We start from the raw sequence: 14,543 nt of genomic DNA, 5'->3' as shown, positions 1-14,543 counted from the left end.
GCTGGTTCCAAGTAACCGCACGCCTTCTAAGATCAAAAGTACGATTCAGCTCTCCATTCCTAGAAAGTCTTGTGTGTAAAGAAGCATTTTGTACGTCGTTCGGTTCTGCTCGGATAACTATGCATCGTAACTCTTGGACGTGTTTGTAGATTATTTGAATGCTTGCTTCGAGAACCAAGGAGATCATGGGTTGGTCTTACAGAGTTAGATTTACTATGATGAGAGAGTGCTGATAATTTTTAATAGGGAAAACTATAGTTTTGGTCCCATAGATTTAAACACTTTTTTATTTTTATCTTTTTCCGTAATTTTTTTCCTATTTTAATCCTATGCGTCTAAATGCTTTTCTGTTTGTGTTCTTCCGTTACTAACACCGTTGATTACCATTGAATTGGAGCCCCATGGCCGTCACGTAGAATACCCATGCCACATCAATATTAAAAAAGGTCAAGTCAATGGGAAAAAATAGAATTAGTTGTAAAAAATTTAGAGAAATCAAGTGTTCAGGATTTGAAGAACAGAAAAGAGAAGATGAATATGCAAAATCATCAAGCTACAAAATCAAGCCAACATCGAAAATTCCATAAAATGCAAGACTCGGAACCAAATTGATGAGCAGGAGCAAAGTTGCAAACATAAGCAAAGTAATAGAACACAAACCGAAGTGGAGATGTTTCGCCACATACAAAAATTATGAACGAACATATTGAGCTCCATCATAAGTAAATCAAGTAAAGTGAATGCGACCCATTGCATCTGATTGCAGAACTGGGCAAATGAGGATGAGAGGATAAGGATTAGGTGCACCAGATCTGACATTTTACTGAGGCCTTCGAGGCAGAAATCGTGCTTGATATTGAGGCAGTGGAATGGATGCGATCGGGCCGGAAGAGGGCATCAGGCTCGAGGAGGTACTTGATCTTGTCGTTGTAAACGTTGAGGGTGAGCACCTTGTCCGACGTCTTGGACATTAGTTTCTCGCAGAAGTGGGAGCCAATGAAGCCTGCTGACCCTGATCATAAAAATCATCATCGACTTGATTAGGCTCGCATCCAGGTCCATTCTCGACACTTCACTTGTCATTGCCGGAAGAAATCTCCGATAGCTGATCGATTTTTCTCCAATTTTTTTAACCACTAATTTTAATTTTTCCCTGTTGACTTGTCGTATTCTAATAATGATGCGGCATGGGTATCGTACGTGGCGGCCATGTGGCTCCAATTCAGCAATAATTAACAGTGTTAGTAACGGAAGGACACATACAAAAAAAACATCTAAACGTATAGGACGAAAACATAAAAAAAATTAAGGAAAAGGACAAAAAAAGTACTCAAACTTAGAGGACCAAAACTATAATTTTTCCTTTTTAATATTGTGTCCGTATATTGGTTTTTGGATTTACATTAGTAAAAGCGTACGGTACGGTTACTAGACCGAGACCGACTGCGTTCGATGCCTTTACTCGATACAAGAAGTTATAAATTTATCGTACAATGTTTTTATCGAAGAACTATAAGTCTATAACGATATATTGCTTCAGGACAATTGTCTAATTATCTTATAATTATACGCAAACTTATCGTATGGAAGAAAGCAACATTAATTGATTAAGAAAACTGATAATCAAAGATAATTATCTTGATTATTTTTTTTCCGTGCTTTTATCACACTGTTATGATGAAAAGCAAAACGTACCGAGTCCTCTTGCTAATTTCCCTTACTTGATAATCCATGTTTTTATAAGAAGTTTATATATATGATGGCAAAGTGTATTTCAAACCGTTTTTTTTTTTTTGGAGTCAGGCATCAACTCCATCAAGCCGAAAAGATAAAAAAAATGTTATTTCAACATTTGATATAGTTAGAATAATTATTTTGATCGGCTAACTTTAATAATTCACTTATGCATAAATTTATAAGAAATTGTCTTATCGCTACCGGAAAAAAAAAGAGAGAGATTGTCTCATAAGTGTGTTATATTATAGAAAATACAAACTTTGCCATACCTCATTCATTTTGTCAAAAAGAAAACGACAATAAAAACTCAAGAATAATATTCATAAATAAATAAGGAATCCCAATATCTAATAACTGGGAAACAATATAAGACTGAAAAATATATGATATTAAGAAAAGAAGTCATATATTCTTAAATAAATGTACTCTTTTTCTGATTACAAAGAGATTTATTGAACTAATAAAACAAAATAGAAATTATATTAACAAATTAAAGGGCACGGGGACTCCCACCATGAGAATCGAACATGTAACCTCTCGTTTGATATGCGAATGCATATGCCACTACGTCATACCTTCTTCCTCACATGTACTTCTTTTCTTTTACTAGAATTAGGCACATCTCTTAATTTCATCAAAATAACCTATAGAGATGATCCGCATTAAAATATCCCACCACCTTTTCTTTTCTTTTTCCCTTTATGAAAGAAATATTACATTAAAAATATAAAACTAGAAAAAAAGCCCATATATATACTTTACAATATCTCGCATTTTGTTATTTTTTTACTTACAAAAAAGATTTATGAATGTAATATAACAAAATGAAACACTAAATAAAACAGTACAAATAAATTCATCAACGAAAATCAAAATTAAATCCTCTTAATTCTTAAGTGAGGACATGTACTAGTGACCGTCGCATTACACTCCTTTCTTTTCCTCCAACACTACACTACTTTCTTTCGTATTTTGTTGTCAGTCTCTCGTATTTTGAACTGTCCAGTGTTTGTTGGGCCGCGTGTTGTTGAGACGAAATAAATCTTATGAGGGAGAGCACAAATTCTGGTGAATTCGTATTTGCATTAATTTTTTCTTTTCCAATTATAAAAAAGAATTTCCTGGTTGAATGGTTCCATGTGAGCATATGTTATCACTAGAGCGATGTACCCGTGCTACCCGCGTTGGGAAACATAAAGAACTGAAGATGTAATATGTATAGCCGCACGAACAAAATCGTAATTAAAGGAACGTACGGGAAGAATATCGGTGGTGTTTTGAAGGGCAGTCGCGGGAGGTCTCTTGCCACAACCACAGGATGAAATTGCTATGATCATGTATCCATTAAGCTAGCTAGCTAGCTAGCTAGTAGAATGCAATATTTCAGTAGTATCCTTAATTAAACTGGAGGGATGAATTTAATTTCCTTTTTGTTTGATAATCTATAATATTTTAATAGGCAAGAATCGCGTCCTTTATTCTTTATGCACCGAGTTGATTACTTTTCCGGTCGGTCTAATTTCTGATGGAGTCTTCCTCAATGGGACTAATAGGAGCATTACTCAAAAAAACTCTAAGGGGTTTGGTCTAGTGGTAAGAAGGAGCTTAAATATTCATCCGATCTCAGGTTCGAAACTCCCTGAAGTCACCGGAGCGTCTTTGGCGTGATTACTCGCTCTGTGTGTCGCCGGGAGTTTACGGATCCCTGAGAATTAGTAAGCAAAGTCTAAACACTCCGGGTTAGCAAAAGGAGCATTACTCGGAATCGTTTTCCATGGCTTCTTGGCTACTAACGATCAAATTCAGAACAAGAAAACTGCGGATTGAAGCAATGGAATAAGAAGTCATCACTACCATTTTTTTGGTTCTTCCTTCTAAGTTACAAAGTGCAATATTGTCCGCGTTGGTGCTGGTATATATTTTTTTCCGGTGGTATATATTTTTGACCTGATATATATTTTGCTATATCTTTCAGTTTGGTTTGGTTAAGAACCAATAAATTACTATGGCTAGTAATAATTCATTCCCTTACCAAAAAAAATTGAAATTGTAAAAAGCAAACGGATCCCCACGTAATTGCTTTTCCCATACCGCAATCATATCACATATATATAAAAAGCTGAAAAGTGGGACGTAAGAGCTCAATTATCACAAGCCTAAGCACACTGAATCCTCTATATTTTTTTGTTTAATTATTTCAATCTTATAGTAAGATTATGACACTCAGTTGCTATATCAAAAATCGTAAATATCATTAAAGATTTGATAGAATTATTAAAGTAGTATATGGAAGTTGATAAGCAAGAGGTATGAGCTCCAATTTATAGCCAGGCTATGTAAATCCTCTGAAATTTCTTTATTATAACCCGATAAGTTTTTCTTTTTGAAAATAAATTTTTTTCTCAATTCGGTGGATAAATATTATAATTTTAGCCAAAAACCAAAGGTTCTCTGCATAAATTAAACAGTTTCGTGATATATAGGAAATACATACACATTTAATCTTCTTACACCGTGCAACGGGTGTGCCAATCCCTAACTACTTTATTATAGTAAAAACTTAACAGAAAAAAAAATAATATATATATATATACGAGCATATTCCCTATTTTCATTTTTTTGCATGTCTCATTCGAAAATGGCCGGCCATCCATAACTAGTTTAGTACTTAGTAGGCCGCCCTATAAATCGGAGTAAAACGAAAAAGAAAGAAGATGCGACTGCCAAACTTACTGTATGGGCTTGGGTTGGTTAAGTCCAGGCCCACTTCTTCTGGGTTTCTCTTTCAGAGTAAGCCCAGCCCGGCCCAGTAGAAATTGTTGTGCTCAACATGAAAACGACATCGTGCAGTGGGTTCGGAATCTCAAGCATCCGAGATGGGAAGCAAAGTATGGGCGGCCACATGGAAACGAACTGGAAATCGCACTGTACAGTGAGACTGACAGAAGGCTGAAGCGAGCGAGCGAGCGAGCGAGAGAGCGGAGCGGCAATGGAGGATTGGTGGAAGAGAGCGAAGACCTTCGCCGAGGAGGCGGCCAAGAAGTCCCAGACCGTCGCCAATTCCGCCAACCTCTCCGATCTGATCTCCGAGACCACCAAGAAGTCCAAGGATCTCGCCCTCGAAGCCTCCAAGGCTGCCGACCAGCTGAAGCTCGCCGCCCTCAAGCAAGCCGATCAGCTCAGGTCCATCTCCGACTCCATCGGCCCGCAGATCGCTGGCTCCTTCACCAATGCCGGCCCGGAGCTCGACGCCGAGGAGCTCGGGGTCACCGCTGATCTGAGGGACTTCGTCAAGGGATTCACCGCCACGACCTTCCAGAGCTTTCCTGTTCAAGGTAAGAAAGTTTTCCGTCGGTCTTGAAGGTTTTCGTTGCCGATGCTCGCGCATGTTCTTTGTTTTTATCGATCTGTGGTTTGGTTGATGTGTAGATGATGATCCGCAGGCGTCCGATGAGTCTCCCCTGGCCTCGAACGTGAGGCAGGATCTTAACGAGTGGCAAGCGAAGCACGCCACCCTCGTCCTTACCACTGTCAAGGTACATTTCTTACCTGTCTTACTTGTCGGAATTTGCTCTGCTAGTATTCGATGATCAGTGCCTGTGCACGAAGAATTTGTTACATTGTGAATTATTCGAGTTTTCGGCTCAATCGTACTGAGCTCTGTTATCACTGTTAGACACTGCAATGGATCTTTGATATCCTTGCTGAAATGGAAGCATCTCTAAATTCGTTTGTAGCATGTGAATGATAATATTTCCGTTTGAGTTTCCAGAATTCCTGTATAAGTTATGTCATTTGAAATAGTTTCTACAATTCTGTAGCAGACGAAGGTGCATAAAAAACTAATCTAGTTGTTTTATTGGTCTGCAGGAAATCTCAAAACTGCGTTATGAATTGTGCCCCCGGGTCATGAAAGAGAGGAGGTTTTGGGGGATCTACTTCACCCTCGTCAACACTTATGTATCCCCGTAAGTTAGTTTTGATTGATTAAATGTCTTAAATGTGGGTATGAAACGAAGCTCCACACATTAAGCTTTGGTATTTTACGCACATAATGAACTTGTAGATTATCGTATTAAGTAAAATGGCCTGACTGGAATGTAATATTTTGCTTAACTTAAGGAGATGAAAGAGGTTATTTTTAGCTTTGATCCTTATTTTGAAAAACTAGTTTGCGAAGATTAATCTGCAAACTCTTGAATCTTCATCTTGAAATTTGACAGTTCTTCCGTTTCTTTCCATTCCAAGATGTTTAAAATGCGATTTGGTTTTCAATTGACTTGCAGATTAGTCTAAAATGAGCAGTCTCCTCTTATGCATCTTGTGATAGGTATGAGAATAAGTATATGGAAAAGGCCAAGCTCAAAGCAGCAGAACAAGCTAAAGAAAACAAATCGACACAAGCTGCATCTGAAGAGAACCAGAAATCTGAGTCGGGAAAGAGTATTGAGAGCAAGGGCTCAACTTCATCATCAACTCAGCAGGACTTGGATTCATTTCTTCTGGGGGATCTCGAGGACAGCGATGGAGCTCAAGGTACTGTCTTTTGCTTTTCAAAGTGAATACTAGCTAAAATAGATTGCTCGAGTTTAACTCAAAGCCCCGAACTTCAAGATTTATATGTTGTCAACTTCAATGCCAACTATGACTTGGTACCGTATGGAAAATAAATGGGAAATATGTAGTTGCAAAGCCACTCCATCGTGGTTAAGCTTACTGCTTGCTTTGTCTGCCTGGACTGTCTACATTTTCTTTCTATTGTAGCTCTGAAACTTAAGCCATCAGATGAATAAGGACACGTTAATGTTGTATAAGTTCCTTCCTTCAAGTTTGCATACATATCCATCGCTGGAGGGGCTTATGCATGTCATTGACCAATGAAAGTTCATAGATAGAAGATGACTGCTCTGTAAATATTATCTTTACTTCTTTCTTTCTTTTTTTTTTCTTTTTTTTTTTTACATTTTCTTTTAATATTTTGTTGCGCTTTTTGTTATTTTATCTGATAATTATCTTCATTGTCTTCTAGATGATGTTGAAGCAAGCTTCAGTGATGACTTTGACAAGATCGACAATTTAGTAAGTCTGAGTTCTATCGCTGACTTTGCTTTAAATATTTATCTTTCCTCGGTATTGAACAAGATTCATGGATCCTGCAGGATGATGAGGATGAAGAGGATCAGCAGAAACTCACATGAGAGGCAGCAGCTACAAACTTGCATGAGTTTCGGGAATTAAGAAGTGAAGCTTTCATTTCCAAACTGCAGGGAAGTGATGGAACGAAAGAGAGGTGCAGGTTGGCCCTCTACCATTGTTCAATACTGAACCTTTTGCTCATCTATAAGCCGTCTATATAATTCGTAAATCTGTGTAATGCATGCTAATGCATACTCCAATATATAGGCCTCTTATTCGTTCTACTTTGTAAATTTGCAACAATATTTGCTATGTACAGTGTTTCCATCTGAAGCGGACTTTCGGAACATGCTCGAGGTAATGGAATTCAAATTGATATGGTGGATAGGTTCTTGATTGTGGGAGGTGGATTCGGACCATTTTCCATTCGGTCCCGGCATAGAAAAATATAGGACACGTTCTTGCTCCTATTAATTGTTTCGATCGAAAAATATAGGACGCGTCCACTGAAAGCAACAAGAGTGGAATGCAACGAATGTCTCTGAATGATTTCGATATTTTGATGAATGTAAAGCTGGATAAGGCCATTCTGTTCATAGTCAGATGAATCAATATTATAATCAAGGGATTGATGGGTCAAAATTAATCGCTATAAGCGGATAATGAGGACAGTTATCCAATCATTCGGGATGCGAAGAAGTATATTGAACCGTTGAATTATCCCATTCGACTATTGATTTCTTCACGGAAGAAGCAAATTAAACTCGGGATCAGGACATCTTATGTTCCTTTACATTACAAGAATATTTCCTCAACTGATTCATAATATACTTACTTGACTTTGGTTACTTGAATGGTAAACGGTTCATAAATCCCCTGCATCAGCTACTTATCTTAGAAATAAGTTTGTTTCTTCTATTTTTCAACCTTGGACAACGTAGTTTGCATTGCAAGGTTGTTAATTTGTGTCGATGCCTACGGAGTATATGCTTGGATCTGAAAATTCTCCGATGATTATGACAACATTTTATCACTTTTAGCCAGTCAGCCCATGAATTTGCATAAAACCATGGAACGCTATGCTGCCATAAAAATTTTGAGTTTTTTTTAGATTTGTAACTTTCTGGGGTTGGCATGATTCATTTGGCCGTGCGGCCTATTTGAGGCAATCTTTATTTATATTTCGCAATCATATCTTGAAGAAGAAAATATTGACCTTGCTATATGTAACCAGATATTCCTGCACTTTATTTTTGATTAACTCATATGTATCGTACTAAAAATTCTCCAATATAATCATGTTTCCAGGCTCGACGTGCCTTTCAGACATTGAAGGAGTGTCTTGTTTTAATTCCCTTAGCATATGGCTTGGTTCAAGTGTTTGATGATTGAATTTCTATGTATGAGACGGTTCCTGTCAAAGTTTATCTTCTTTTCTTTTTCTTTCTCCTTTTTTTGTTTTTTTTTGTTTTAACTTTCCAAGCTTGTAATTAGTTGTTTGGCTTGAATCAAATCCTTCTGTTATCGAGTCGGCCATGGCCTTCGATTGTCGACTGTAGATTTTTGGGGATGCTTCGATTTCTAGGGCCTGAATTATTAGGGAATGACGGTGAATATCATTGACAATTTCTACAACATGGAGAACTAACTAACACAGATGACAAACCGAATGCATACAGCTACAAGTAAGGCCCATGCAACCCAGCCTAGTCCTACTCACCTCCTCGTCACTCTCGTCTGTTCTTCCTGCCGTCTGTCTTGCGCTTTGTCTGGATTGAGGGGTCCTGGAGTTTTCGGAGGTGGAAGGGTTTGGAGATCTTATAAACCCCTCCGATAACCTTATTTGAGAAAAAATTTATAGAGGTTTTAAAGGGGCTTGAAACACCTTCAAACTCCTTTAAATGCCATAAATTAAACCCCACCAAATCGAAAGATTTAGGAGGTTTTTGTGCATCTTTTTGTTAAAAAAATAATAATTTGACAATTCAGTCCCAAAACAAATTCAACATAACAAAAATATTTCAATCAAATTCCTCCGAATTTCTTAATGAGTTCTATTCAAATAAGAGTTTCGCAACTCTTTCATAACCCTCCAAACCCCTCGCCCTCCAAATTCCTTAGTGAAGAATATCCAAACATAGTGTGAGAGCGACCCTCCCACTCTCTCCTATCATCTCTCCGATCATGGCCTATGTCCTGGAGGAGAGGGATTTTACGGATGCACACAAGGAAGTCAGAAGGCGAAGTCTCCGTGACGACAGCTTCAGACTCTCAAGGGTCGGTGAGGCCCTCCACATCCATCCTCCGGTGACCGAGAAACTGAAATCGCCACATGAAGACAACATTCCGGTTTCGGGGTCTCGCCAGAGCCCGTGATCACTTGTTCATCCCCGATTCTTTGGGTAGGCAGTACCCTACCCACTCTCATTGTATTTCGCACCCACTCTCAGTATAAGAGTTTTGTTTGCAGGGTTTTACGTGGTTGACTCATGTAAATTGCGACAAGCGACCAAATCTGTCCAGGAAGGAGATAACACATCTATGCGGGAAATTAGCCAAGGAAGGGTGGTTATAGACAAAGCCCGTATTCTGTCAACATCACCTGAAGGCACCTGGCTGCTAGCCGTGTCATTCAATTGGAAAGTATTGTTTTGGGACGTGTCAGATCATATAGGCCCGAAAAAGGTAAAATTTTGCTCTCATTCGACTGGTATGATAATTGGTATGATAAGACTTGATTGGGGCATGGGAAGACTGGTAATTCCAAGCTCAGTCACCATCGTGTATCAAGGTTTTCCTTCTTATTGTACACAAATCCAGTTTGAGAACATGTCCTAATTCCAGCCGAAAAAAAGGATTTCAGAAAAGGGGAAATTGAAGGAAAGAACATGCATTCAAGTACTTGACCATTATGCAAAACGTAAAGAATTAACGAGATCAAATGAAACCTTCGGAAACACACTGATATTCAGAAACTTCTAACTGTGAAGGGATAGAACTACGCTTCCAGGACTTAGTACCTTAACTCTTCACTTGCGTATAATTCATCTATATTTCGTAAATCTGTGTAATGCGTACGTTCTTTATCCAATATTCAAACTCGAATATATAGGCCTCTTATTCCTTCTGCTTCGTAAATTGCAACAGTTTCATTGGGCACGTCCAGTGTCCTTTCCATCATAGATTCTGAACATCCCTGAGGAATAGGAGTTAAACTCGATGTGGGGTTTAGTTGTTAACTGTTGGAAGTGGATTGCGGACCATCTTCTGTTGTCTGGGAAGTGGGATTGGGGTGTCCGTATAGATTCTGAACATCCAACTGGGGTTTAGTTGTTAACGGGCGGACCTCTGTTGGGTCTGGGAATCGGAGCGCCAGCTAAAGTCCTTCGTTGACTGTTTAAAATCGAAAAACATGACCTGCAATTGGAGCATCCAGTCCGATATACCCATGTGGTAATGCGCTGGTATTCCAAGTTTCAGGTCAGAAGTCCAAGTTTCCCCTTTATATATGTTGTTGAACCCGCTTACGGTAATACTGTGCTCTGGGTCTATTGTGGTCGTAGTGTGTCCAGAACCTTGAGTCCCGGTGTAGCTATGGCCTAGATCGGGATTAATATAATAAAATCAGATGAGCGGGTAAATTACTCGGGCTATAGCTGATTACCAAAGGATCATCGGGACACGAAGAAGTAAATGAAAAGCACTGATGAAGAGTAAAAGACAAGTTGCATGTGTTCGCCATGCAGAAGAAGCGACCTTCCTCACTTCCATATGGACTTGGGGAATCAACAAAATATAGTAAATCATTTTGACCATTGACCTCCCCAATTCTCCCTCTATAAATTTGGATGAAATCTTCTGACATTTGCAAAGCAGGGCAACTTTAGGAATTACTGGCAGGGACGCAGAAACAATATTGGGCTGTTGTGAGAGCATGGAGAGCTCCAGAAACGACGGAGAAGATCCCTCCAATACGAGCCACAACAACTGAATAACTATCGGAGATGTAGCGGTCGCAGGGTTAGCAATCGTGGGGTTGGCCATCATTGGATGGATAGCATCTCTTTTTGGGAGTTCTGGGGATAGGAAGACAATGAAAGCCCCGGGAAGGAGTCATCGCATCTTCAGTGACGACTTTGAGGGCGATCCAGCAGGTTACTTTCGTGATCTCCGCAAGAAGTAGTAGACAGTTTTCTCATCGTCTTTAACAACATTATGACGATGTCGATGACAATTATGATTATCAATAGTAGTTAAAAAAGCTGCAGATCGTCCTAAGAAGTGGATGCAGCTGAGCTGTTATTGAGCTATTTTGCCTTGTGTGGTTGCCCTATGGACTAGTTAACTGTAATCGATTCCGAGTTATAGACTTAGACTTTCTTTCTGGTGGTGAATGCTTGAGCTTGTCAGTCTTAATTAACATGTGCATCTGTTATCCACTGGTGCAAAATGTTCATTACTTTGGTACCCGATTCTGCCTGCATGACCACATGGATATTGTGTGATCTTTCGACATTGTTTTTGAAGCACTATTGCAATATATCGGCAAATGACAAACACGTCATCGACCAATAATAACCCTTTTTTTTTCCCTTAATGGTTGTGCTTTCCTCCATTATCAGTATCTATAAAGGTATTTCCTTAATGGTTGCTCGCAGGCCCAACCTCGCAGCATAATTGAGGACTTCTTTAGATTAGGGCATGGAGTATGCCCAAATCAGCTTCGGAATTAAGATGTCCAATAATGTATGCGAACCCATTCAGATATCGAGATCCAGTCACATGGAGAGATTATTGGGTGATATTACCTCACCACATAGCATGAGGAAGAACCAATTAAATTGCAATAAACTAAATAATAAGTGCTAATCACTCGATTAATTGTGATAAGTCTTCTTAATTGAAGCAATCTTATTGGTTCATCCTCACCACATCATTATGAGGTAGGATCATTCAAAATTTTCTCAGTCGCATGGTTGCGTTGAGTATCATATGATCACGATAAAAGAATATATATTTATGTAAATCTCTATATATATAAAGTTGTATCCACTTGAATAAATAGGGAAGACGGTAAATGCTTTAATAAATTAATATGCAATATATCTTTTAAATCACAATAATAATGGTAATAATTATAAAGAAATAAATATACTCAATAGTAAAAGTCTTCATAAAAATTAGGGTAAATTGCACTTGTAGTCCAAAAAGTTTTACAAATGTTTCAATATGGTACAAAAAGTTTTTTTTACTACTTGATGGTACAAAATGTTTCAAAATTGTTTCAGTATAGTACAAACCGTCATCTCGCTATTGACGCCGTCAAACCGACACAGATGGTGCAAAATCGAATTTTGTGGGACCTTACATGATAGTGCAAAATGTTTTGAAGTTGTAACTTAATAGTACAAAATGTTTTACGTAAGTTACATGATGGTGTAAAATTTACAGATTTTGTAAAGGACGACTTGACGGCGTCAATGGTGAGATGACGGTTTATACTATACTAAAACAACTTTGAAATATTTTGTACCATCAAGTAGCAAAAAAAACTTTTTGTACCATATTGAAACATTTATAAAATTTTTTGGACCACCGGTGCAATTTATCCTAAAAATTAATATGCAATATAGATTTTAGGTCACAATAATAATATTAGTAATAATTATAAAGAAAAATAAATATATCCAATAGTAAATGTCCCAATAAAATTAATATGCAATATATAAATTAAATAATTATTATTATGCAAGTAAATAAATAAATATATCCAATAGTAAATGTCTCAATAAATTAATATACGATAAAAAATTAAATAATAATTATTATTGCCTATAAAGGAATAAATATATCCAAAGAAATATATTAATCACTTATCGATATTTCATAATTTTAAGGAGATCATTAGTTAATAATTATTCATAATACTAAGGAAATTATAAATTATTTAAAATCTAAAAATAGTTTTTAAAAATCATTATTAGCTTTATAAAAGTTCAATCAAGAAATCTCACATCGAACCCATTTTATCGAAAATTATTCAAATTCACGAAACTTAATACATGAAATGTGATTGAGAATACAAATAAGCTTAATACTAATTTTAAAAATTTATAGATTTTATGATTATTATTCATTCATTAATTAAAGCTAAGGAATTTAAATTTTTAAGATTTTAAAAATATTTTTCTATAAATCTGATTGATGATTATGATTATATATATATGAAGTGTTTTATATGAATTATTTGTTCGAATTCTTCAATTAATATTATTTAACGCATGGGTTTGAAATTTATCCTATTGAAGTTTATATAGTATAAAAAAATGAATTTTCTATACACTAATACAAATAATAAAATGATAGCAATTATTGTCTTTATATTTAAATTTTTAAGATAAATTTTTCTTTATAAAATCCACGCAGCGTACGGATTCAGTAACCTAGTTACTTAATGAAATAGTACTTTGATATTGCACGATGTGATTGTCTAGCTAATTGAATGAACCAAATGAAATGAAACCTTCCATTACACTCTTCAGATGATTCGTTGTTATCCCTCAAGGCTCAGAATCGAACTTCTTATTTATTACAATACAATGTGGTCTTAGTATTCTTTAGTTTTCCATCATATTGGACAATAATAAATACATACGAAACTATATGATTACAGTAGGCAGAACCGGTAGCGATCTTGCGAACCTCCTCATTATCGAGCTTCCCTGCTACCGTGAAAGAACTACAATGATCATGACAACAACCAGATATGAAGCCAATCTTGCTTACGGCAGGTCAGATTGATCCGGTGGTCGAAAGAAAGCTCGAATGCGCATATATACGGTCCTTTTCTATCCACAGTTTGGTTGATTGGTTTCGCATTGTGTAAGCTGATAATTAGTTGTTTTTTTTCTTATTCAATATTGACACAATCTTTCTTGCATGAAGTTGATTTTCGAGCTTTAGATTATCAGAACGTTGAAAACGGGGCAAGTACATTGTACATATCATCTATACATAATGTATACGTTCTGAAATAATATCATCTGAACGTTTAAAAATATTGGAGCAAATACATTGTATATCATATAATCAATATATAATGTAATTGGCAACTAACGTGTCTCAATGATAAATTGAGTCTCTACTCTCTAGTGAACGGACTATATCTGTAATACAGATATTCAAAACTCATTATAAATTCCTTGCGATCAAGACCAAATCGACTATTGAACGGAACCAATATATTATTCAATAAATTGAGCATGCTGGTGACTTAAAAAAAAAAGTTTGAAATGGATGGACAAGATGCTCTCAATTCAATTGGCAAGGGGACAATCCGGTGGGCGCGCCCCAATCGCCCTCCGGAAAGCGCCTACCGTCCCAGAAATGCTGATCCGATCCCCCTTTCTCTGAGGCCTTTATGGAGCAGAGGTGGGGTCCTGCTGCTATTGGTTGAATCCCTCCATCGAGTTGACGTGGCACAATCATATTGGACCGGACCTTCGTTTTTTTTTCAGAATAGGCGGCTTCATTTTTATTTTTTTAATTAGATAAAGAGTTCAATGAGTCTAATATATAAAAAAAATTCTAATAATTAATAAAGGAATATGAATGATTCTCAATGAATATCGAATAAGAAACATTTTGATTACCCTTTTGATTACCGAATG

At 37.0% G+C, this 14,543-nt stretch overlaps 1 protein-coding gene across 2 annotated transcripts; it reads left to right on the top strand.

The window, feature by feature from the left end:
• Positions 1–4,619: 4,619 nt before the first annotated feature.
• Positions 4,620–7,270, top strand: LOC116212422. Of its 2 annotated transcripts, XM_031547032.1 has the most exons (6): positions 4,621–5,072; positions 5,167–5,273; positions 5,608–5,705; positions 6,068–6,273; positions 6,767–6,816; positions 6,897–7,270. In XM_031547032.1, the coding sequence occupies exons 1-6, from the start codon at positions 4,727–4,729 to the stop codon at positions 6,933–6,935; spliced, it is 846 nt and encodes a 281-aa protein (XP_031402892.1). In that variant the 5' UTR covers positions 4,621–4,726; the 3' UTR covers positions 6,936–7,270. The 2 variants fall into 2 exon arrangements, with proteins under 2 accessions (XP_031402893.1, XP_031402892.1); XM_031547033.1 differs by lacking the exons at positions 6,068–6,273; positions 6,767–6,816; positions 6,897–7,270 and having other exon boundaries at positions 4,620–5,072; positions 5,608–5,709.
• Positions 7,271–14,543: the final 7,273 nt, after the last annotated feature.

This window comes from Punica granatum, chromosome 6 (genome assembly GCF_007655135.1).
Source record: "Punica granatum isolate Tunisia-2019 chromosome 6, ASM765513v2, whole genome shotgun sequence".
In the NCBI taxonomy this organism is placed as follows: Eukaryota; Viridiplantae; Streptophyta; class Magnoliopsida; order Myrtales; family Lythraceae; genus Punica; species Punica granatum.
The sequence above is the reverse complement of the archived record's forward strand: the minus strand, read 5'-3'. Positions and strand labels throughout refer to the sequence as shown.

Excerpts from the sequence above, each read along its gene's own strand:
- LOC116212422 (XM_031547032.1), top strand. The coding sequence starts at position 4,727 with ATGGAGGATTGGTGGAAGAGAGCGAAGACCTTCGCCGAGGAGGCGGCC. Across the intron at positions 5,073-5,166 it reads CCAGAGCTTTCCTGTTCAAG|ATGATGATCCGCAGGCGTCC; the intron begins GTAAGAAAGTTT and ends GTTGATGTGTAG. Across the intron at positions 6,274-6,766 it reads GGACAGCGATGGAGCTCAAG|ATGATGTTGAAGCAAGCTTC; the intron begins GTACTGTCTTTT and ends ATTGTCTTCTAG.